The following is a 25,254-nucleotide window of genomic DNA, read 5'->3' as shown; positions in this document are numbered from 1 at the left end:
CACCCCAGCGGTGGATTAGGCTACCTCCTTAGTGACGGATCAACGATGGCAGCGCGAGCCCCCCTGCTCCTCCAGGTGTGGCGGCCTCCGTCTCCTTCCTCTCCACTGGTAGCGACTCGTACGGCCCGAATCGATGGTAGCGGCGTCGTGGCGATTGGATCGGCGGCTGCGGCATGATGCCCTAGGCCCGTGTGGCCCAGATCCAGGCCCATGTGGTCTTTTTATTTTTATTTTTATCGATTAACGGAGATGGACAAACAACCGGCTCCATTAATCCTCATTTAATGTGACCTTATATTGGAGGCGTTTTTGCATGTTCGCCTCCAAAAATCGAAAACAACCATCTCTATAAAGTTTTATGTAAGTAGTGGATCGACATGGATTATTATTCTGTGCTCTCGTATTGCATTCGGATGATGGCAACACCGAGAGCTAGTAGCTCCCAAGCCTCGCAGGCCGTCCATTATCTCGATCGTTCGCAGGGCCCCGGCACGTACGGCTGGACGACGACTCTGCATGTAGCGTGTGCAAGTACGGGTGGCGCTCACAATCACAACACATCTCGTCCCGGCCCGTCCCCTCCCCTCCCCAGCAATAATCCCTCTCCGTCCACAGCAACAGAGAGATGCCGACGCGCGCGCGCGCGCATTCCATCGGTCGGCCGGTGTCGTCACACACGGCTGCGCCGGCCAGCGCGCGCCCCGGCCCGCCGGCTCGCCGGACGCCTATTTATAGCCGCCTCGCCCACCACCCTCTCCCGCACATCCGCACCGGACAACCTAGCTAGCTAGCTACTATACAAGACTCCTCCATCATCCGCAGGGATCGATCGAAGAGGGAGGAAAAGCAGAGGAGGGGAGAGGCCACGCACCCAGCAAGTATGTCGGGCGTGTGGGTGTTCCGGAACGGCGTGGTGAGGCTGGTGGAGAACCCGACGTCGGGGAACGCGGCGGCGGCGTCGGGCAAGCGCAAGGCGCTGCTGCACACGCCCTCCGGGGAGGTGGTCACGTCCTACGCGTCGCTGGAGCGCAAGCTGGCGGCGCTCGGCTGGGAGCGCTACTACGCCGACAACGGCGGCGGCGGCCTGCTGCAGTACCACAAGCGCACCTCCGTGGACCTCATCTCGCTGCCCAAGGACTTCGCCCACTTCGGCTCCGTCCACATGTACGACATCGTCATCAAGAACCGCGACGCCTTCCGCGTCATCGACGCCTAGATACTCGATCGTACTGCCTGCTGCTACCTACCTCTCCTCCATCTATCGTCTTCGTTGTTAATTCCTGCCTGGCTGCTGCATCACTGCAGTTCATCTCGATCGTCTGCTACCTATATAGCTAGCTGGCTAGCCTTTGTTTGTACCCTAATTAATTTGTTGCGTCTATCTACTTGCTCATCTCTATCCCCCTCCCCATCGATCGGTTTGTGTAATGTACGTGGCGTCGCGTGCTGTGCATAGGGAGTTAGTTCGTAGCCATTGCTCGATCTGCTTGCCAGAGTTTGCTAGCTTGTTGGCCGTAAGAATGCATGTTTTCTTTACATTACACATGTTGCCGGGTTGATCTGCTTGTATTCTCATCAGTCTCATGCATGAGCTATGATAATCATCTCGTTTAGTTTTTATTAGGGAGTTTTAGGATCGATGATTGGAATGACAGCATGCAACAGATTTTAAAAATTAATTAGATGATCCGAAACTAATTGTTAATTAGAAGCCAGCTAACACTTGAAATAATCAAGTTCAGAGCAAGTACAGTACTCTTGCTAGCAACCAATCAAACCTCTTCTGGCTGCGCGCGACCAGCCATGGCGTCGATCGATCAGTGGCAGAGCCGCCTCTCTGGCCGGCGTCCACCGAACTGGTCACTGTAGCTGAGATACTCCGTCTCTGTACTGTTTACTGATCAATAGCGACCACTCACTCAGTGATGATGGATGTGCACAGGGGGAGATCAGGGACGGAGCCAGGGACAGGATACAGCTATAGGCCCGTGCCCGTGGGGACGTGATCGAGAGAGAGAATATATGTTGCTGACTGCTTGCTGTCGCTGGGTACGTTCGATCGTACGTCTCCCACCTCTGGTTGCACTCGCTCGCTCATGGCCCGCCCACAACACAACCGCTCTAGCTGGCATCGTTCTTGCACACAATAATTTCTGCGCGTCCTACTCCTACCCCCGGCTGCTACCTCGATCTACTCGACCGTCCGGTAGTTTAGAGATCGATTTTATTAGAAAGAGGGCTTTTTACCAAACTTAGGTATGGTGTAGCTGTACTACATACAGCAGCAGTAGTCAGAGCCTGAGAGAAAACCATTATATAAGCACAGAAAACTCTGCTTTAAGTTGTCCTTAATCAAACTACTTTAAGGTGAATCAAATTTACAGAAGACAGTACCAACAACAATAACTCTAATATATGGCACGATATCAGCGAGACGTTTGCGCTGACTTTATTAATCTCGAGGATTTGCTGGTCTAGCTTCAAAAATGCTTATAGAGGTAAGATTTTGCATACTCCGTCCACAGAAAAATCAATTTCTAGAGTCGTCTTACGTCAAACTTCCCACGCGGCGATCTTATTATCATGGTCATTGTTTATTAGCTGCAGAGCGTACAGTTTTCGTACTTGGGCCAAACCAATTATAGGCCTTCTGGGCCAATCAACGGACCGAACTGGTCTGGATTCAGATTCATGCATGGGCTAAACAACTAATAATGCGCGCCGAAGTCCAATCGTTGGAAGTAGCAGGCTTTGCGCGCCCATAAAAAATCATCAAAGCAAGTCGGATATCATGCCACTTCTTCCTCGCCTTCTCATCTCAGCACATCCTCTCACCGTACCCTAAACTTGCCAAGTTGGTCTTTTCCACATGGAAAGTTCTGCATCATTATTGATGTTGATGAAGGGCTTTGCTAGAAGGGTTTAGCTTTGGCTATGTTAGGTTGACCTCTTTCAACGCTCGTTAATTAGAAGCGTATTGATTCTCCTTAATACAATGATATGCAATTTTTTTTTGTGTATCCGTGAAAAAAAAGAATGTGTTGATTCCGATGATTTTGACTCAAATCTGATGTCTTATATCAACCTTTTACAGCTTACATATAATTCGTCCATCGATTTCTTGGCGCACATGTGTGAGAAACTTGCCAACATACATGGTTGACTTTTTCTTGAATTCGTGAGAAGTTGGTCACAAGAGATGACAACTACTCTCGCTAGTAGACACTCTCGTTATGTATTATCTATTTGTTTGTTTAAAAAGTTGTTTTTGTAATGCTAGTGTTTGTGGAGTGATACACATGCGAGCCATGCCATCCACACTTTAACATCAATACTTTGTATCCTAGCATGGTTATAGATAGAATCAAGTAACACTAGTGCCTATTTTGTACATCCTTTAAGCAGTTTGTGTCCATAATAATATGATAAGCTGAACTAGAAGTCAAATTTTGCATCGTTTTCTGTCCACACTTCTCTTCATAGCTCCCGTTTATACTAAAAACATACCAATTGGGTTAGACACGCTTACTTGAGCTATGTTTTTCCTCCACTTACTCAGCTTCTCCCCACAGTTGTATCAAATAGGATCTAAAATAAAATCAAGTATGATACGGTTACATCATTACTTTTGTCATCAAAATGATATGAACTTTATCATAGTTTGGCCCATCGATATAGACTATATATATCTATTTCTAAGAGCCGACTATATATATCTATTTCCAAGAGCAACTCCAAGAGAGATACTATTTTTTGATTTCGAGCCCATTTTAGACAATCTATGATATAAAGCAAGATATGCTATCTGGGTTTCCAAAATACCAAATAGTCTCCAACAGATATGTTATCTGAGTGTTCAAAATACCAAATAGACTATCCTAACTTTTCTGCTAGCAGAAAAAGCAAGCCAGGGGCGCTCGCTATCAGCTCTCTCGCCTGATTACATAAGGCTCTAGTGAACATCTAGTTTGATTTGATTGGTGGAACCAAAATGAATAGTAGATGACATTGCAAGTTTTAAGTATGAAAATAGGAATTTTACTAAGGCTATTGGAGAATCCATGTTTCTTTTAAGAGATTTTATTTTAGAAGATGGCTAAATCATGGATAATGAAGTCTATTTTTGGCTAATATCTTGAAGTTGCTCTAATATTGAAGAGTCAAATTTTCTTCCCAAAATTTGGTCAATTAGTCTTTCTTTGCTCTTGTATCTCTCCACTCTTAGAGTTTTCCCTCCGCCCCAGATAAATATCTGTCATTTACACTTCTCGATAAACAACTTTAATTAAATATATATTAAAAATATTAATATTTACGGTACATAATTAATATCATTAGAAAGATATTTAAATTTAGTTTTTAATAAATTTATTTAAAGATATAAATATTGCACATATTTTTTACAAATCGAGTCCTGGTACGCACATCGACGACGATAATTAAATAGAGACAGAGGAAGTATATAGACTAGCCTATTTTAGTATATGAGTTAATTGAAAAATCACTATGAGCAGATACATGTTTGAGCCTATTCTAGTGTATATACGAGTTATTAAATAGAAAATCACTATGCTGTGTCCCTCCAATCTTCGGAGCATATATTAGCATTTTTATAATAATGTATATAGTTAAATGAAAAATCATTTTGCTTGAAAAATCCTAGTAAAACGAAAAGACTACTATGGTTTGAAATCCCGGTAAAAGAGAAACAAAAAAGCTGGGCGCACATATCGTACGCCGGCCTAATATAGGCTGTATTTCATATGGATTCTGGGCTGAATCGCAATTATGCAATATCGTACACCAGCCTATTTTAGGCGGTATTTTGTTTTTCCTTGTCTGAATTTTGTTCGTGCTCTCCGCGCATGCCACGCGGTGATCGTATCATCACTATCTTTGTTTATTAGCTACGGCGCACACGATTTTGCAGACAATGTGGCACTAATAACAAATTAAGTGACTTATCTTTCTTTTTTCTTTTTTTTGAGAGAAACTGTACAACATAGTTTACCTGGCGCCCCCACGCTCCGTCAGATACACTTGGGCCTAAACGATTGTAGGCCTGCTGGGCCAATCAACGGACCGGACTGGTCTGTGCATGGGCCGAACAACTCGCGCCGAAGGGCTATCAGCTCGGCGTTCCCCTTTATTTTTCGCGCTTTCTGATTCTGAATCTTGTTTAGTTCTAAAAAAAAATTTTAGAAAATCGACACTGCAACAGTTTCGTTTATATTTGATAAATATTATCTAATTATGGACTAACTAGGCTCAAAAGAATCGTCTCATCAATTCCGATCAAACTGTGCAATTAGTTTTTATTTTTATCTATATTTAATACTCCATACATGCATCTAAAGATCCGATGTGACGGGAAATCTGAAAAATTTTATAAATTTTTTTAAGAACTAAACAAGTATAGTGGAAGAAGAAAGGAACGCGGTTTTGGGGTAACCAGTCCTGCCTTTTATTTTCTTGAGAGCGGCAGCCGGCAGCTAGCGTAACGTCCGTGTCTTCTTCTTCTTCTTCTTTGCTGCTGCTGCTGCCAAAACCGGCGCTCGCTGCGGGCGCTTCTCGTCGATCTGCATGTCGTGGTTGTTGCTACGTGTGCGTGCGTCTGAATCTTTTTGCATTGTGCTCCGATGACCGAGATCCCCACTGCCCGCTGCCGGCCGGCTTCCTCCTTTCCATCCATCCCTGTCGGTCGTCTGTCCTTATCACACCTCGCAGCAGGCTCCACTGCTCGCTAGCTGCCGCCTTTCGATCCATCTCCAGCCGTTGCCCGCCCACCCGCCTTTCGATCCGTCCGTGTTCGTTCCGGCACAACGCGTGGCGCGGCGGCACCACGTCATGGCGATCCAAACGGCCGCCGCATGCATATTCCTCACTAGCTACCTCCGATTCCGATTCCGATCCTCCACCGCCGTCCGATGGAGACAAAAGCTAAAGACGACGACGACGACGCAGAACCGCGGTAACCAGCAAGAAAGGCCAACGCGCGGCTGTCCGATCCGTCGCTGACGACGAACCGACTGAGGGCGCCAGGGCCGGCCGTCCCATTCCCATCCGTCGACTCGTCCCCGCCGGCTTCGCTCCATCGATCGATCTTGCTGACTTGCTCTTGCTCGATCGACTCCCCGCCCCCGGCACGGTCGCTTTTGCATTCCACCATCGCGCGTCCCCACACACACTGCTCCATCAGGGGGCCTTTGGTTTGGCTTTCGCAGCCGCGTGCAGCCGTCGCTGTACTGTACCTCTCCCAGTCTCCGTCCGTCCGTCTTTAACAGCTAATGCTCGGGAGCTTTTGCTCTCGTGCTGGTGATGGAGGAAGGCGACACCGCGAGAGCGAAGAGAGATCGACTCGGCGACGGCGACAGCGACGGTCACGGAATGGCGGGATGATTGATCGATCTGGGCATCCGGCCGGCGTCTTTCTTGGAAGTATCGTCACCCTGTTCGTGAGTCGTGACAGTAACAGGGACCGTGTACCATTCAGCAGAGAGAAGAGATATGCTTGTATCAGCATGCATGCATGTTCATGTTCATGCTGCTGGGTGGAGGATCGCTGATTTTGTTTGGGGAAACTGCTTTGCCCTCACATGGCATGGCACGCACTTTGCTGTTTGAGCGTGTTTCTTCCATGGAGCAGCAGAAATAGTTAAAGTGACTGATCCAACTAGCCAACTGGCAACTGCTTCTACAATTTCGACGGCGTTGGACAGTGTGAGTGAGGGTCAAGAACCTCCTTTTCCTTTCCATCTCAGATAGAGAGAGAGAGAGAGCCTTTCGACGGCGTTGGACAGTGTGAGTGAGGGTCAAGACAGCCTCCTTTTCCTTTCCATCTCAGATAGAGAGCCTCTAGTCTAGCTATATGCTTTTCATGAACAGGAAAGGATCGTTCGTTGCACGGGTCTGGGCATCACCAATCACCATCTCCTGACGTTGCAATAATGCGGCGTGTTTTAACTAGATATACTTATCTCGTCTCTCGTTGACATATATCGTCTTGTTCTGCCCGGTCGGAGCGTGACGATGATATCATGCCGCCGGAAGACAAAAGTCTACTGCCTCACTCAGTACAAAAATCGTTATTACGTACTGATTTCATCTCCAAAAGACCACAACACTAGCCACATATACATATACAGAATATAACCCAGAACTAACTAGTGCGTGATCGCCTAACAGTTTTTTTCCCCCTCGACCAAATATATAATAAGCATCCATAAGACCATAACCACTCACGGACAGCCGTACGTATTCTAGGTCTCCTTCCACGTTCCTGCAAAAAACACTGGAATACCAATTCCAGATCACTCCAGAATTCAGCTTTTGCAAATATAATGTGGCCGGCCAAACCACCTGCAATTTGCGCTTAATGATGGCTCATGGCTCAAACAAAGCTAGACGTATCTACATATAAAATATAACTAAGAGCCACAGCCCCAGCCTTGGAGCTAGCCATGGACAACTAACAGGCGTTGTCAAAAAAGGCTTCTTCTCCTGGAACGTGGAATCGATGCTTTCTTCTCCGACCATGCAAAACTGAAAAAAAGCTAGCGTGACACAACACAACACGAGCGCTTTGTGACGAGGCAACACAAACTCTTCCTCTGCACGCCCGGCCGTGCAAATAAACTCAACGAACCAATAACAAATATTGCATTTGCATCCGCCAATCTTTCTTCTCGTGTTTGGCGGCGGCGGCGGCGGCGGCGGCGACTGGCGTGACGATGGAGTTGTTGGCGGCTGGCCACCACTAACCCGCGGTTGCATGCATGCATTGGCCGGTTGCCTGCGACGCCGTAACACTCCATGGGAGGGCAAGGAATCTCACTCACCCAAGACACCAACAAGCAGCTAGCCATGGCAGGGGCTAGGCTATCGACTGTTTTCTGAAACATTTTCGTTTCGGTTCTCACGAAAAAAACAGCGAACAATGCTTTTCAACATCAGCATAAACCAAATTTTGACGTCGTCATTGTTGTAATGTAGTGCCGTCTCCTTCAGTGAGTTGTTGTTGACTTCGCTTTTCCTTGTTTCATTCACAATTGAAACTTTGACTACGAACAGCAATATGAGAAAAAGGTGTTAAAAGCGTATAAGGGACAGGGACGCATATTTTTGTTTTACTTTCTCTTTTGTTTTGAACATTTTTACTTTCTTTTTTGATTGTAATCTTTGAAGGCAATAGCATGCGTCAACAGGCTGAGGGATAACATAGAATATGGTTAGCGGTTTATATGATGGCAAACTAATTAGACCGCTGCATACCACGAAAATATTGCATGTGAACTTGTCTTTGTCTGAAACTCTGAACATTACCCTTTTCATTTGTTCCTCCGGGGAAATCTTTGTGAGTATATATATCTAAATGGGCACACATATCTACTAATCTTGTTCTACACATAAGCATCCAAATCACACGAGAATCAGATGAATCTGACTGTTGGTCTGTCCACAACTCCACAGGCTGCACATATCTAAAATGTTACCCAATGACCTCCTCTGCTTAGTCTTATGAAAAACAAAAGAGAAGGAAGAACAGCACAGCAGGAAAATCTCTCTACTAGTACTAAAGGTAGCTCAGCTCAGCAAGACAGCAACAATTAGCAAAAGGGATCGATGTTCAAGTGTAATTCTCCCTCCCTCCCTCAGTCTCTCCCTGCAAAAAGCCGCTTTAGTTGCCATCATCACCTAAAATGAAAATCTCAGCTGCTGCATGCACAGTATTATTGTAGTACAGCTCATGATGAGCTCTGAAAAGAAGGAAGGAAGACGACGACTAGGACTAGCACTGAACCATCCATGGATCGCCACCTCCATACGCTTGCTTTCACTGTCACAGCCTCCCTCACATCCATCTTTACCTCCTTCCAAAGCCTCCCTCCAAGGGCGTGGTGCGCTCTGCGCTGCGCCCATATGTAAAGCCTAGCTGATGATCAGCTCTCCAAAGATATTCAATTCAGCACGTACTATTCCTTGTCTGTATGGCGGTTGCTTCGATTCCTTTCACTTGTTGCTAACTAAACTAGTGCGGCGGGGTATAAAGATCGCCCTCCGCACTTCCCCCACAGTTCACGACTCAACGGGCACACTTTCCCCTCCTCTCCTGCCTCCTGCAAAGCACCTTCCTCACCTCGCTCTCATGGCCTCAGAGCCTATAGAGTGCCAGGTACCAATATTCTCTCCCTTCTCTCTTTAATCTGTCTCCCTGAGCCTGATCGGATTCCAGTTCCAGTAGATGTTTCCAGAGCAATTTCTGTTCTTCAGTCTGATTCCTGTTCCTGTTTCAGTCACTGATTTCGATTCTTGTTCTGAATCCGTTTGTGACTGTGTGTCCTGTTTCAGGTTGTGGTGCTGAGGGTGTCCATTCACTGCCAAGGATGCAAGAAGAAGGTGAAGAAAGTGCTCCAGAACATCAATGGTAGGCTCTTGTTTAATTTCGCCCCTCGAATTGCATAACGGTATCGAACAGGTCTTTCAATTTACCAGCACGTAGCTTCGCATTGTCAAAGGCCTTGCTTACACAAAGTCCTGATGCTGCAAAATTTTGCGTCTTCGATTGCAACACTGAACACTGAGCATTAGTAGGTAGTCTAGTACATGCATGTTAGGTGCCTTTGTTTGCAAGCAATTGCCTCTTTTTCTTTGTACTATATACCAAACTAAAAAACAATCAATGAAAGTCTAGCACAATTTTATTTTGATCGGTGAAGATGGACCTTATGTGCCCATGCTGACCGTACTGAATTTGTGTTCTTTTGATCTTGTTGAAGGCGTGTACCGATGCGAAATCGATGCCCGGAGCAACAAGGTCGTGGCGACGATCTCGACGAAGCTCGACCCCTACATGCTGGTCTCCAAGCTGCGCAAGTCCGGCAAGCAGGCGGAGCTGTTGCCGGAGCAGCCGCCGCCACCACCACCACCACCAGCAGCTGAGAGCCAAACGCAGGAGCCCAAGAACAACCAGCCTGACGAGCCGAGCAAACCCAACGAACCTGCCGAGAAGGGCGGCGCCGACACGGCCGAGGCCGCCGCGGCAGAACCGAGCAACCCTCGGGAGCCCAAGCAGAGCACCGGCGAGGCCCCGAATCCGGCTCAGGACAGCAAAGAAAATGCCAGCGCCGATGAGACCGGCGATGACACCGCGGCGGCAGCGGCACCGGCACCGGCGCCGGCGCAGCAGGGACCCAGCGAGGCGAAGGGGAAAGCGAAACCGATGCAGCAGCCGGAGATGCAGGATAGGCAGCCGGTGGACGCCAGAGTGACTCTAGAGTACGACCGAGGCGTCGGCGGGGGCCACGTGCACCGCATGCCGCCGCCGGCAGTGATGAGCTACAACCAGGTGCGGCCGAGCGTGAGCGCGTCCTACTACGCTCCCGCCCCGTCACCAGCGCCGGCGCCGGCGCCGATGCCGATGCCGATGCCGATGGCGAGGCCGGGGCCGTCGCAGGGTTACATCGACGAGCACTACACGCCGTCCTACTACAACAGCAACTACAACCGGTCGCCGGCGTACGAGCCCGAGCCGTACTACTACAGCCGTCCGCAGCCGGCGCCGTACAGCTACCAGTACCAGTACCAGCCGTCTTCTTCGTCGGAGGATTACTACTACAGCGCGCCGCCGCAGAGGAGCGCCTTCTCGCCGCCGCGGGACGCCTACGGCGAGATGTTCAACGACGAGAACGCCAATTCTTGCACCGTCATGTGAAGGGATCCGAGGAGTTGCAACATGAAAATGGGTTAATCGTTAGTAGCTAGTTTACTTACAGTTCCTTATTAATCAAGCGAGTCTATATATATATGTTAGTAGATATTAGAATCCGTATGAGTAAGGAGATGTATTGAAAGCACTGCTCAGGCTTGATGGCGCTGAATAATTGGAGAGCTGAGCTGAGCTGAGCTTGAATGCTTTGATGCATATGATAGAGGAGAATGTGAGGATCTGAGGGAACAGCTCTGGTGATGCTCATCAGAGCAATTTTGTAATGTATGACACGGTTAAACTGGAGACTTCCAATCTCTTCAACTTCTTCATCTGAGAACTTTGTATGTACTTACAGAGAATATGAGCGAAGACACGAGCTGTTCTGTTTCCTTGTGAATCTTGCACCTGAAACGGTGCTGTGTTCAATCATTCAAGATCTCAGGAGGTTAACTAAACTGAGTAGGAATATTTCAGGAGTAGCATGGGTGTGTCCAAGACTCTAAACTTGCTCTTGGGAAAGGATAACTCAGCTAACTCCAATGTAAAGTTGCTCGGACGTTCTCAAAAGAGCCGATGAACAGAGCTATTAACTTATTTTTTCATTGTTCCTCCCCCTTTTTTTTTTGAAACCTGCTACTGCTCCTCCTATTTGTTCCACACGATAAAGACGAAGCACTGAAGATGCATGGACTAGTTCTGACCACACCTGATGTCCTGAAGAGCGGCTGCATCAAGAACTGAAGAGCAGGAGATAAGCTTGCTCCAAGTAGAGCAAGTATTATAGTAGGCTGTAAGCCAGCTAAATGCTGAGGTGGAGGAGAGAGAGTAAAAGCGGGCTGTAAGCTTACAGCCGGCTCAGACACAAAAACCAAAAAAGTCTGTGAGACAGACAAGTAGGCTATGTATTAATACTGATGAACTAACTATTATACGAGTGGGCTGCAAGAAGGCTGTAAAAAAGTCTTACAGCCAGCAGCTGGCTGTATTATAATACTTGCTCGTACAACAAGAATGCACATGCATGAATCATGATGCAGCAGCTTCTGAAGCTTATACAACAAATGCAGAGTCAGAAATTCAGGGCCCAGAGAACAGTAGAGGCAGGCGTTTGGGATTGACACGCCTCTGCTTTGGATTTGCCCCACGGACACCAATTATGGATTCCAAACTGCGGTTAGTTAACTGAAATCGATGGTTGTGCGCTTCACAATCCCCATGAAAGTGAGGTGAAAGAAAACAGGCTACGTCGGCATCACTGTTTCTTTAACCCAAAGCAAGGCTGCCACTGCCATGAAAATTGCTGTCCTAGTCGGCCATTTAGGCAGCAGGGACTGCTATTTTTAAGCTTTGTAAGACATAAACATGTTGTCCAAGGCCTGGGTGTCATCATCTAGAGGGACCAGGTTGTAAACATGTAAACATGCTGTCCAATAAAATTAATATAAAAATTTCTTATATTAATTTTAATGTTTTATCTTTATTTGGCATAATAAATGTTTTATAGTTACTCGGACGTCAAAAGTAACGTTTTTAACTTTTAGGTACGACCACTCATTTTATTCAATTGTTTTTGCAAATTATAAAATAAATAAACCATTGTTAAAGTATCTATGATAAAATAAGTCATAATAAAATAGATAATATTTATATAAAAATTTTGAATAAGACGAGCGGTCAAACAAGATGACATAGAGTCCAAAACATCACTTTTAATGGAACAGAGGGAGTACATATGATAAATTTATCTATATGTTTTTTTTTCAACTAGATCTAATTTTTTCCCTTTGCGGAGCACCGCCATGGCCCACCGTTCGCTTGTCTTATAAGCCGTACTTTTTCTGCCAGCCAACAGTGTTTTTCTCTCACGATAAATCAGCGAACAATATTTTCAGTCATGGCTTTTCAGACCAACGAATAGGTTTTGGTGGGCCTTGTTCCGACCAATATCTTGTGACTATGTGAACCTCGATTTTTTTTTTCAAATTTTCACCTTATTAGTTGCTATATGTTTTTTATCTTCAAGTTTAAACTTAAATTTTGGTGCTTAATGTATCTTTTATTAACTTTCTTTTTGTTGAAAAAATATTGAAAGTAAGAATTTAGGCCATCGACCGTACTCTTAAGTACTACAATGGCATATAATTAATATTGAAAACTTTTACCATCTCACTTAACATAAGCGGAAGAGCTTGATGTGAAATCTAAGATAGGTAGCAGTGCTAACCTTAATAGGAATATTAAAGACCATATAGGTATAGTTATTTTTGGTCTACACTAACCTCCCAATAATCAAGAAGTTTGAAATTATTTATCAAGGAATTGTGTATATGCAATAAACTAACAATATTTCTTTATTATGAAAATAGACTTCTTATGATTATAGAATCAATATCAATACATGAGTTAATAAAATATTTTTCATGATTGCTGAAACATAACATATAAGAAAAATGGGATGTGATTGTCGCCGGCATGTTTGGTCTCTGTCCAAACTATTTTATTACTAATAGTATCATTTTGCTATGTAAATAATTCTATTCTAGACTAGTAACGGTAAATTTACCTATCATAATCACCATACTATTCGGTATCCAGATGAGATAAATTTTATTACTAATAATATTATTTTAGTCTATAAATAATTTTGTCGACATCTTTGTACAGTAAATTTGGGTTGATTATCACTTTGGCATCTGGTATCCGGATAAGGTTATTTTTTATTAGTAGTAGTTTCAGTTTGTTATATAAACAATTCCATCCTAACCTTTGTACGGTAAATTTGCTTGTATTAATCACTGGGGTGTCCAGTTTTCGGTCGAGGTAATTTTTATTACTCATAGTATCATTTGTGTCTAAAAATAATTCTGTCTAAATTGAAGTGTAGTAAATTTGCTAATGATAATATACGGGCATCTGGTATCTAGAGGAGATTATTTTTTATTATTAATAATATTATCTATTCCTATAAATAATTCTATCTGGATCGGTGTGCAACAAATTTGTATGTGACAAGCTACGGGCATCCTATGATCGGATGAGGTTATTTTTCATTACTGATAGTATAATTTTTATTGCTAATAATTCTGTGCACACCAGTGTTCAACAAATTTGCCTATGATAAACAACACGACATCCGATCTACATCGAGACTATTTTATTACTAATAGTATCATTTTACTATGTAAACAATTCATTTTTGGATTGTTAGAGGTAAATTTTCCTATCATAATCACCATGGCACAATAAAATTATTTACAGACCAAATAAATACTATTAGTAATAAAATTTACCTCATTTGGGCACGGGACGCCACATTGATTATCACATAAAAACTTATTGCTCACATATCTAGATAGAATCATTTTTATTAACGAGGTATCCAGTATTTTGACAAGGGAATTTTTATTATAAATAGTAACATTTGGCCATATAAATAGTTTCATCCAGACAGGTGCATAGAAAAATGAGATGTGACAGTCACCGACATATCTGGTATGTGGCCAGACTATTTTTATTACTAATAGTATCATTTTGCTATGTAAATAATTCCATTATAGACTTCTAGCGGTAAATTTTACTACTCGGGGTCTGGTCTGGATGTAATTATTTATACACCTAAGTTTTACTACTCTAGTCACGATGGAATAAAAGAGACCGATCAATTTTACTGCTGACATGTCGCAATAAAATTATTTGCAACCCAAAAAAATATTATTAGTAATTAAGTGATGTGAATAGAAAAATAACTCGTTAACTCGAACGTAAAGTTTCTAAGGGACGTGCTCAAAAGAACCGAAGGGACAGAGCTAGTAACTTTTTTCACTGTTCCTTGGCCTTTCATTTGAGACTTGCTACTGCTCCTACTATTTGCTTCATCGAGTAATGTTAGAGAGAGCAAGAGGAACTAGCGTTTGTAGACTGACATGGTAAAGACGAAGTACTGACGATGCATAGACTCTCTTTAGACCTGAAGAGCGACTGCATCAAGAACTGAAGGCAAGAGCGACAGATAAGCTTGCTCCAAGCTAAGTACAACGAAGAATGCACATACATGAATCATGATGCAGCTGCTGTGGAAGTTGGCGGCTGAAACAATTGCAGGTAAAAGTAGGTTCATGAGCCTTATCTATGGGTCTAGACTGAAACCAAATTAAGTGAATGACGAAATGGCTAGCAGCTAATGGAAAATGCGACAGGGCACTATATGCAATTATACGTCAGGACTCCAAAGTCTAAATTCACACCCAACTTGAGAGGTTGGAAGTACAGGATAAAATTGGGACCCGGTTGATCTCTGAATGTTCTCGACAACATACTATGGTGCAAAACTGAGGCATTTGGGATTGACACGGCTTCCCTTGACGAACAACCCGAAACCATTTATGGATTCCAAATTGCGGTCAGTTAACTCATACCGATGGTTGTGCGCACTTCACAATCCCCATGAAAGTGAAGTGAGCAAATGCCAAATGGGCAACATTAACACCACTGCCTTTTTAACCGAAAGCAAGGCTGACATGAAAATTGTTGTCCTAGTCTGGACAGTCTAGATGTCACTCTATCTAGTTTATATTTTAATTGAGACGGAGAGAGTAGATTACCTATAGATAGATAGATCTAGATCTAGATAGAGATAGAGGTTGAGATAGCTATCTAGAACACTGAATGTACCCCAGAGGTCCAAGAAACCATTATAAATATTGAAAATGTCTATGATATTTTTCTCACACCAAATAACCATATGGCATTCAGTAAGGACGTAGTGGTTCCTACTATCTTCATCCAGGCCTTGCTCCTCGTGGTCTATTGTAAGTAACTAAAACAAACCTTCTCTCACTTATCAAGTTCGAGCTCCATGAAGGAAAATATGTGGTGTATATGGTTCTAACTATCCATCGATTTATGATTGTACGTAGGTGCGGAGGCAAAGATATGCACCAGGCCTAATCCATTTTACCTTAGCTTATGCCAAAGTGATAAGGACTGTGGAGACTCGTGCATTCATTTTGGCATCGGCACCAGCGGGTTCTGCAAGGGCAGAAGACCACCTACCAGAGTATGCACATGTAACTTTGAATGTCCAAGGCAAGGACGAAGCAATCTGCCAGGAGTCAAGCCGCTATCCAGCGGGCAGAAGTTGTTGTCATCTGGAGATGAGCCGCCATCTAGCATGCCCGAATTGGAACTGTCCAATTGAATGTTATGCCCGAATTGGAACTGGAACCTTTTGTTTCATCAATGAAACTGGAACCTTTTGTTTCCATTATCTAAAAAATGTTGATTGATGAAATAAGAGAAACGCATTTATATGTACACATGCATGTTTTAAGCAATCGTGTGAAAGTAATTAAGTATATATTATGAACAAAACTAATAGTATTTGCATGATCCACGAACTTCTTCATGGACAAGACAAGACCCCAGTACTTTTTGTTCTAATATGGCCTGTGTGTTTCTCATGACAGACCTAGCCTAGAAAGCCTAAGGTTCTGTTTGGATTGCTTTCACGACTGACCGCAAAAATTAAACTTAGCTCTCTGTCTGGATGGCTTCCTAATCACGTCGTAAGTCTTGCATGCTACAAGTTTTGCTTCAGCTTTCAGTAATCTATGGCGAGCAAAATGCTCGCCGTGCTTTTAGCTCACCATAGCTACTGTGTGGTAAACCGAGGGAGCTATCCAAACAGGCCCTAAACCTTAAACTGATGAGTGCAACAAGATCACCATTTCCTAAGTAAGTAAAATGTACATGCAGTGAATGTCTTTTGGCCACTTTAATTTCTAGATATTAGTTATTTCTCTAAAGAAAGGTTAGGCCTGTTTAAAAGTGAGATATAGATAGATTGATAGATAGACAGACAGATAGATAGGTAGATAGATACATAGATATATAGACAGACATATAGATACAAAGATACATAGATACATAGACAGACAAATAGACAGATAGATAAAGAGATAGTGAAAATGATACTTTATTATGTGGATACTAGCATCTATTTCCACTAATTGTGCACACAAATAAAGTGCATGAATTTAGCCTGTTCGTAATTTCAATTCTTTAGATACTCAAAAATAGTTGCATTTGACAAAATTTTAAACAACTAACATAACTATATATTCTAAGAAGGAGGGGCGAATAGATTAGATATAGATAGAGAGATTTAGAAAGACATAGTTATCGATATAGATATATAGAGATAGCCATCCAGAATACTAAAAGTACCTCAGAGGTGGACTAAGGAGAAGCCAACTAGAAAAAACTAAGTTCCCGAGCCTTATCTGTGGGGGCTAGAGACTGAAACCAAGCAAAGGATGAAAGAGAGATACTCTTAGCAGATAAGAGCTGCGACAGGCCTCTATATATGCATTTAGCGTCTGCTCTAGTGTTAGAAAATCAGAGTTCACCCAACTTGAGAGGGTGTAAGTACAGCATTACTAGGGCACACCTCTAGTTTGGTGTTGCCTGAAGGATTCCAAATAATGGTTAGTTAATACTGATACCGATGGTTGTGCGCCTCACAGTCCCCATGAAAGTGAAGTGAAAACTAATGAGTAACATCACTATTTCTTGAACCCAAAGCAATGCTGCTAGGGGTGTAGATGGATTGGATACACAAATAGATATATACGCCTGAATGTAACTACACCAGCAGCCACTGAAAAAAACTACTCCATCTAGAAATGCAAACATTTCTCTGATTTTAGAATAGATTAAGAAAATGAAAATGATTGTAGCGCACATAGATTCAATTAATACCTACCCTTACAGAGATCATATAAATGGAATACACTAATCGTTTTCTAAATACCAAATTATGTTGACACATATAAGGAAACTAATTATTATTAATGAGGGATATAGGGGGTAGATCATGATAGAAATGATTACATTTGTAGGAAAATTTCGAATGCTGCTAGAAATGCTTAAATTGTGAATTGAGTTTGAATAGCCACCTACACAGGCCAGATCAAGCAATCACTATAAATATTGAACATGTATATGCTCTTTTCATCACACCAAGTAACCATGGCATCCAACAAGATTGTAGCAGTGCCTGGTGTCTTCATCCTCGCCTTGCTCCTTGTTGCCTATTGTAAGTAACTAAATCAACCTTGCCATGGTTCAAAGTAGATCTACTTCTAATTCGACATTTAATTACACATATACCTCTACAATATATCATGGAGCGATTACTTTGAAGCTACATTCAAGAGTACATGTTGTTATTATGCTTCGAACTACTTGGTGATTTATGATTGTACGCAGGTGCGGAGGCAACAATCTGCTCAAGGCATAATACTTCTTACCAAGGCTTATGCCGGAGCAATAAGAACTGTGCGAACTCGTGTACTCAACATGGGCTTGGCACTAGCGGATACTGCAAGGGCAATGTCCGTATTTTCAAAAAATGCTTTTGTACCTTTGAATGCCCTGGGGGAGGTGGAGGGGGAGGGGGAGGGGGAGGAGAAAATCCACCAGAGGAGGGAGGGGGAGACGAAGGGGGAGGAGGAAATCCGCCAAGAGGGGGAAGGGGGAGACGAAATCCGCCAAGGGTCAAGCCGCATTCCGACGAGCACCAGTAGTCATTTTGGGATGAGGCACCCTTTCAAGTCTAAATTGGAAGTATATGTCTGAGTGCTTATGCAATTTATCGATGGAATAAAAGCAAAACATATATATGTACACAGCGTATTTTAAATCAATCTATCGCATGAAAGTAATTAAGTGATATAAACAAAACTGATGGTATGTGATGTGAAACATATCTTCATGGACAAGGTTCGGTACTTTTTGTTCCAACTAGCAAAAATACCTGTGCATTGCAAGTGGACAAAAAATTGATTGAGATAAAATAATATGATTTACTTTTCTTCGGAATGACACATACCATTAACATTTTGACAATAATACCACACGGTGCAACATGGTCATGAGGTCATAGGAATTTTCCAATTCGTTGCGACGCAAGATACACAACTTCCACACATGGCCTCATGACCATGTTGCACCTGAAGTCTCATGACCGTTCTTCCGTCGCAAATGACCCCCGGATCTGGTCATGAAGTCCTGAAGCACCTGAAGTCTCATGATTGTTCCTGTGCTCTGGTACTCTCTCCATCCCACAAATAAAAATACATTTAGAATTAAAATTTTTTCCCATAATATGTGTCAATATAGGCCCTAGGCTACTATGGACACAACACATCACCGATTCATGTGGGTACGAGAACAAAAAAAAGAAAAAAAAAAAACGTTTTTTTAGTAAAGCCTCCTAGAAGCGTTGTGACTCGTCCTGTTGTCCTTGTTTATGTGTGGGACCAAGAAAAAAAGGAACTAGTAAAAAAGGGAAAAAATCAATCGAGTCACCTGCATCCATCTAAAAGCGCCCGTGACCGGTCCTGTTGTCAACTCGTTCGCATCTGCATCGTCTTCAATGCACCATCTAACCAGAGCAGTTCCCCAGCACTCGCTACCGGTGGTCGTCGAGCTCCGACTGGCCGCACGCCTCTGCCTCGTTCTGAGCTTACCCGAGTGACTCCTTCTCCTCCTCCCTCGGCGGCATCAAGGGTGCGCTCGCCCGCGTGGTGGCTGGGCGGATCTCGCCGGGCGGCCGAGCTCCCTGGCTAGAGGTCGCCCGCTTCTTCCCCAATTCCGGCCGGTGAGTCCCCACTTCTTTCCCGTCCTTAAGCCGATGGACGCCTCCACTGCCAGTTCGCGTGGCCGCCCAGCCCTGCGCTTCCTCTGTCCTAAGATATCCCTACTCTCTGCGCCCTCTCACTCCTTGCTGCGCTGGCTCGTCGGTGCGCCTCGTGTCCTCCCTTCCTTCACTGTCGCTGTAAGACTAACGACAACCACGCCACCCCTGATCTCCCTAGGGAAGCAAGCAAGTCTCACCAACCCATTCTCTCAACCGCTCATGATTCCGCTTCACTCTATATGTGTCTACGGGCAGTCCAGCACAAAGCAGCCCCGTGACTCCGTGAGGCCATCGTAATCCCGTCCAGGAGTCCACAATCCCTCAACTCCACTTGTTGACTATCCCCGAGCGGAGCAGTAGAACCCCAGCCGCATGACCGCAGGCTCGACGCTCGGCCGCCAGCAACCCTCCGCGACATCCAGTCTGGATGCACGACCGTTCACTGTCCCGCATGGCCGAGCTTCCATACCGGCGACCTCGGACCCGGCTGTGTTGTGCCTGACCTCGACCTTGGCTGTGATGTGCGCCTGTGCCCGAGCCCCTGTGCGGCTAAGCTCCCACACCAGGGCACCACTACCCGGTGGCCGGCGTCAGCACCAGCGCACCACCACGCCTGTACAGATTGCTGAGTTATCTGAATTTCGGATAGATTGGGAATACCTGAACCTTAACTTGAATTATTGTGTACCCGAATTTGCGGTAGTGTTTTTAGAGGTAAATTAGATAGCAATTTCTATTACCTGAATTTTCAATTACCTAAATTATCTATAATCAAGGATTTGGGATTCGACCCGAAAGGCCCGAAATTCTGTGGTTTTCGTCCAATTCGGACAAGCCCGAGAAAGAATTGAACCAGCCAAATTATTTCAGCCCAATTTAAATTTTCGGTCCAGCCCAAGGTCCATACTAGCCTACTGATATCCCCTGCTATTTATGGAGCTATGAACAAACTCCTAAAGACTGTATTGTCTAAATATTGGCTCAGTTTATGTTATGCCTTTTTGGGCTATTGTGAAATTAAATTTGTGTTGGCTGTAGCCTATGTGTTTGAAAACTATTGAAGTATTAATTGTTTTAAAGCCTTGATCAAAGCCTGGTACATTGCTTCATCGTTTTTAACAGATTTCTTTTCTGTTCTCTTTTTTATAAAAAAAAATTGGACAAAATTTGTTACAATTCAGTCAAATTTCGGTCAAAATTTGGGTAAACACAAAAAAATTGACTGGTCAACTTAACTGAAAACTGGTCCGAAATTTCTGAATTTCGTCAAATTCAGCGACCACCGAATTTTTTAGCGTTTTGAATCCCAAAACCTTGCCTATACTTTCTCGGTTTCGGCCACCCCTTAAGAGAAGTAGAGGAGATTTTGATGAGTTCTTCGGCGAGCAGAGCTGCATCGGTCATGTCCAACCTTCGGTTTGTCTATGAGTATCCATCATGACTCATCTCTTGTTCGGTTGCATCGGTTAAGTCTGACCTCTTGCAAGCTTTGTATAAGTTAGTTATCGTCGCTTAAGTTAATGGTAAGATTATCTCAGTTAAGTTTGATCTTTTATGATTTCTGATAGTACGTTATCCTTTGATTCTTATCAAAATCCGCACAACTGCATCACTTAGGTCTAACCTCGTATAGATTTTGACACGAATCCCTTGCCTGGTTAAGATTGAGTTAGATCCACTTTATTTATCTCCTTGAATTGTCATCTTATTGCTTTATATTGTTAGCATCTTGCACTGATGATGGCGCTTGTTAGTTTTTCCATTCTAACCCCATCTTGATCGAAGATTATGTGTGGTCAAAGGCATATTTAGTCATACAATCAAATCAAGATAGTGGCTAATCCTAATTCTACTTTGCTCCTTGAAAACATATTTCTCTATTGGAACTTAGAAATAACTTTATAAGAAAATATGAGCTATCTTTATTTATCATTCTTTCTCTTCTCTCTCTTTTTAGATGGGTATCAGAGTATCCATTGTTTAATATCTTGGACACTTGTCCATTCTTTTTTAGTACTTTTTTTTCAAATAACTTTTTCAATAGCCACATGTCTCGTTTTATAACAAAACTTTTGAGAGATAGCAGGAATAATTTAGAGAAATATTTGGCAGCTTAGCAACCTAGGAACGGAAACATGATCCACATTCCCGTTTCCATGTTCCACGTTTCGGAAACGTAAATATTCCTGTCCCCATGTTATAAATAATACCCCAAGTTTTTGTTCTCGTTCTCATTCTGGAAACGGGAACAAGATCATGGCTGCTATGTTTGGGGGCTGTCCTATAGAAAATATTTTTGATATTCACTCCCAGTGTAGGCGTAAAATATTTTCAGGTTAATATAGATGGAATGACATGTTGTTGCACCTACTCCTAGTGTAGGAATAATGCATATATGGTGGTGTGTACGTGGTCTTGATTTCAAAAGCATGACGAACCTCTCATAAGGCATCAACAAAGCTTGACCAAACTCAATGCAAAGCAAGTAGCATATATGTATGAGTGAAAGTTTTTTTTTCTAATCTATCATATATGGCTTCGGTAGGAATTCAAGCTTTATCGTACAGGAGCTCATCATGTAAGATTTTTATGTTTTCAAAGATAAATCTCTAAAACTCTAGTATCGCTAGGAACAAGATAAACAACTTCTCATATCTTGAAAGTGAAGCGAAAGCAAACGAGTAACATCACTATTTCTTGAATCCAAAGCAATGCTGTTAGGGATCCGGATGTAGATGGATGGATACACAAATAGATATATACGGCTGAATGTAACTGCCAACAGCCAATGAAAAAAACTACTCCATCTAGAAATGCAAACATTTCTCTGATTTTAGAATAGATTAATAAAATAAAAATGATTGTAGCGTGTATAGATTAAATTAACACCTACCCTTACAGAGTTCATAGAAATAGAACACACTAATCGTTTTCTAAATACCAAATTATGTTGACACATATAATAAGGATACTAATTATTACTAATGCTTAAATTGTAGGAAAAATTCGAATGCTGCTACAAATGCTTAAATTGTGAATTGAGTTTGAATAGTCACCTTCGCAGGCCAGATCAAGCAACCACTATAAATATTGAACATGTATATGCTCTTTTCCTCACACCAAATAACCATGGCATCTAACAAGATTGTAGCGGTGCCTGTTGTCTTCATCCTCGCCTTGCTCCTTGTGACCTATTGTAAGTAAAAACTAAAACAAACCTTTCTGCTTATGAAGTTTGTTGAAATACTAAAGGAAAACTACTTCTATCTGGACACTTGGTGACATATATACCTCCGGTACCTCGGAGCTATATATATATATATTACTATGAAGCTTTTTTCAAGAGTATGTATGGTGCATATGTTCCTAAATTAACCACCGAGCGGTTTATGATTTTACGTAGGTGCGGAAGCAGCTATCTGCTCGAGGACTAATGGTTTTTACCACGGACGATGCGTGAGCAATAAGGACTGTGCGAACTCATGCGTTCAACATGACCTCGGTATCGGCGGGTATTGCAAAGGCTGGATCCTTTTTATCCGACGATGCACGTGTACCTTTGAATGCCCAGGAGGCAAGTTGTCATCTGGGGATGAGATGCCGCTCGGTACACGCCCAATTTGAAAGTATCCGATCCAACTGAGTGTCGTGTATGAGCAGCTAGTTGAGCGATGTAATAAGAGCAAACACATATATATGCGCATGCATGCATGTTTTAAGAGATCGTGTGGAAGTAGAAAGCGGCCCTTGTGTTTATCATGAAAGACTAGAAAGCAGCTTGCAGTAAGTGATGTCTATGTACAGAGCTAGCTCACAGTTTCCTGAACTAAATGCTCATGCAAGGTTACAAGCTTGCCCATACTACCTAAGTGATGGTCGAGTCCTGAAGACCATAGAAACCTTTGCATTCCATTAAACTCAACACAACATAACCATACTTACCAGTCTCCACCTAGCTCCGTGATGCAAGCTTACAAGCTTGTCCATCTACTTCATACAAAAAACTGATATTTTATATAGGATAATCTCAAAATGAACAACTACGAATAATTAATCCATAAACCAAGGACCTACTCCCTCCATCTTGAGTGCATTCTAAAAATTTTAAAACAAATTAAGAGGGAACATAAAATACGCATATATCTTGATTTTATTCCTAGTCAGACGCTATCATCAACATGATTATGATTGGTTGATAAAATAAAAAGTATTTAATGTAGAATTGGTTGTTGTCCTCTAAAATGTATTATATTATTTGAGGATAAATTTTAAATGCTAGAATGCACTATATTACAAAATGAATGAAGTACACTGTAATCCTAAAACACAGTAATAGTAATCAAGCACACATCAATCTTATTTCATGGTCAAATAAACTCATGATGAGAGGATAGGGAGGAAGAAAGGGCTGACGGCCTGGGATGGCACACGTGCAAATTTTAGTTCCCCACCTTGGCGCTATGATCTAGGGTGCCGAGGTGGACGGCAATATCTATATGGCATCAAGGTCGGCACCACAGACCATGATGCTAAACTCCTATCACTTAAGTGTCATATTGATATATAGAATCCGTAGAAGACTTATAACATGCCCCTGTGCTTTGTTTCAGATTCAAGCACCGATGATCCAACGGATCTGAGAGAGAGAGCTCCATGCGTGTATAGAAGTTCTCCGCCAAGAGCTTTGAGCCCAACGGGTTCTGCTGGCATCGAGTGTAGGTATATTTTCCCTGAGCATCGGGTAGCTCCATACTCAGAAGGTCTTTGTTATTTAATTTTGTGCATCGTGTGTTCCATCGAAGGTCTTTGTTACTATTGTACTTCGGTCACAATAATATATCCACTATAATTGTGATTGTTGTGTCGTTGCTCGAGTACCATTTTAGCCCCGCTCCATCAAGGTCATCAATATTTAGTGTGAAGTCACCGTACCTCACGAATAGATTAGTCCAAACGGTTTAGATCCACTCTACACGTTGAACGAACCACACCTACCACCTTCCTACTTACGTTTTCGTTCTCGCTTCGTGTAAAAGGATTAACGCGAATATCATGGGATTGACTTTAGAAGCCTTATATGTTGGTCTAAAACTCACTCTTAACAACCAAGGTGAGACTAAACCCTCCATAATTATCTTATAATATGCAAATGAGCCATCACAGGCCAAATTTCAAATTAGGCTGGGTGTGACAAACACCCCCCTCAAAGGACCCGACATCCTCGTCGACTCAACATACCCACAATCGGGCAAATGATGACTAGGAACGTTCCCTCTTAGTACACACGACCGTACGTCCAGTGCCAACACATGTGTCATGTCGTGCATCCCGCAGGGGGCCTACATGCACAATGAACCCCATGTCCGCGCTCTGACCCGCACGCGTGGTCATGAAGGTCGGCTCTGATACCATTTGTAACACCCTAGAGTCCAAACTGTTTAGATCTAATCTACACGCTGAGCGAACCGACCTACCACCATCCTATTTACGTGAAGCGAAGATAAAAGCGTAAGTAGGATGGTGGTAGGCGTGGTTCGCTGTGGCAGAACCTCCTGAATTAAGTGGCCCACATGCACACATCATTGTCCCAAAGACTTCTGATCGACGTGCACGAGTTCCAAATGACTCAAGAAGTCTGTCGGGTGTCCTCGGGAAACCCGAATCATCCACGTAACATTCTTTTCAGGAATTCCCTCATCAAGCATCGCAGTATTACAACATTTCATAGATAAGAGAAATCAGAGTAAAAGCGGAAAGGTTACATAACATAGATTGAAACTTAAGTTCATAGTTTACAAACCATAAGTATTTGATACATAAAAGCTTCGGAACTTTATATTACATA

At 43.1% G+C, this 25,254-nt stretch overlaps 2 protein-coding genes and 2 long non-coding RNA genes across 4 annotated transcripts; all 4 read left to right on the top strand.

Moving 5' to 3' along the window:
- Positions 724-1,618, top strand: LOC8059413 (flowering-promoting factor 1-like protein 2). The gene has a single exon (XM_002458997.2). It carries the CDS (start codon positions 881-883, stop codon positions 1,214-1,216), a length of 336 nt encoding a protein of 111 aa, XP_002459042.1. The 5' UTR covers positions 724-880; the 3' UTR covers positions 1,217-1,618.
- On the top strand, positions 8,797-11,097 carry LOC110433366 (heavy metal-associated isoprenylated plant protein 35-like). The gene is made up of 3 exons (XM_021455307.1): positions 8,797-9,172; positions 9,349-9,424; positions 9,777-11,097. The coding sequence occupies exons 1-3, from the start codon at positions 8,936-8,938 to the stop codon at positions 10,709-10,711; spliced, it is 1,248 nt and encodes a 415-aa protein (XP_021310982.1). The 5' UTR covers positions 8,797-8,935; the 3' UTR covers positions 10,712-11,097.
- On the top strand, positions 15,435-15,974 carry LOC110433397. Its single transcript, XR_002450814.1, has 2 exons — positions 15,435-15,516; positions 15,625-15,974. It is a non-coding gene; the product is annotated as an uncharacterized LOC110433397 (long non-coding RNA).
- LOC110433434 lies at positions 19,102-23,275 on the top strand. The gene is made up of 2 exons (XR_002450861.1): positions 19,102-19,370; positions 22,813-23,275. It is a non-coding gene; the product is annotated as an uncharacterized LOC110433434 (long non-coding RNA).

The sequence above is a fragment of the Sorghum bicolor genome, chromosome 3 (assembly GCF_000003195.3).
Source record: "Sorghum bicolor cultivar BTx623 chromosome 3, Sorghum_bicolor_NCBIv3, whole genome shotgun sequence".
Taxonomy (NCBI): domain Eukaryota; kingdom Viridiplantae; phylum Streptophyta; class Magnoliopsida; order Poales; family Poaceae; genus Sorghum; species Sorghum bicolor.
The sequence above is the reverse complement of the archived record's forward strand: the minus strand, read 5'-3'. Positions and strand labels throughout refer to the sequence as shown.

Bases quoted from the DNA above. Each gene is read 5' to 3' on its own strand.
- LOC110433366 (XM_021455307.1), top strand. From the start codon at position 8,936: ATGATCAGCTCTCCAAAGATATTCAATTCAGCACGTACTATTCCTTGT. The intron at 9,173-9,348 runs GTACCAATATTC...GTCCTGTTTCAG, and splicing joins CAGAGCCTATAGAGTGCCAG to GTTGTGGTGCTGAGGGTGTC. The intron at 9,425-9,776 runs GTAGGCTCTTGT...ATCTTGTTGAAG, and splicing joins AGTGCTCCAGAACATCAATG to GCGTGTACCGATGCGAAATC.
- LOC8059413 (XM_002458997.2), top strand. From the start codon at position 881: ATGTCGGGCGTGTGGGTGTTCCGGAACGGCGTGGTGAGGCTGGTGGAG.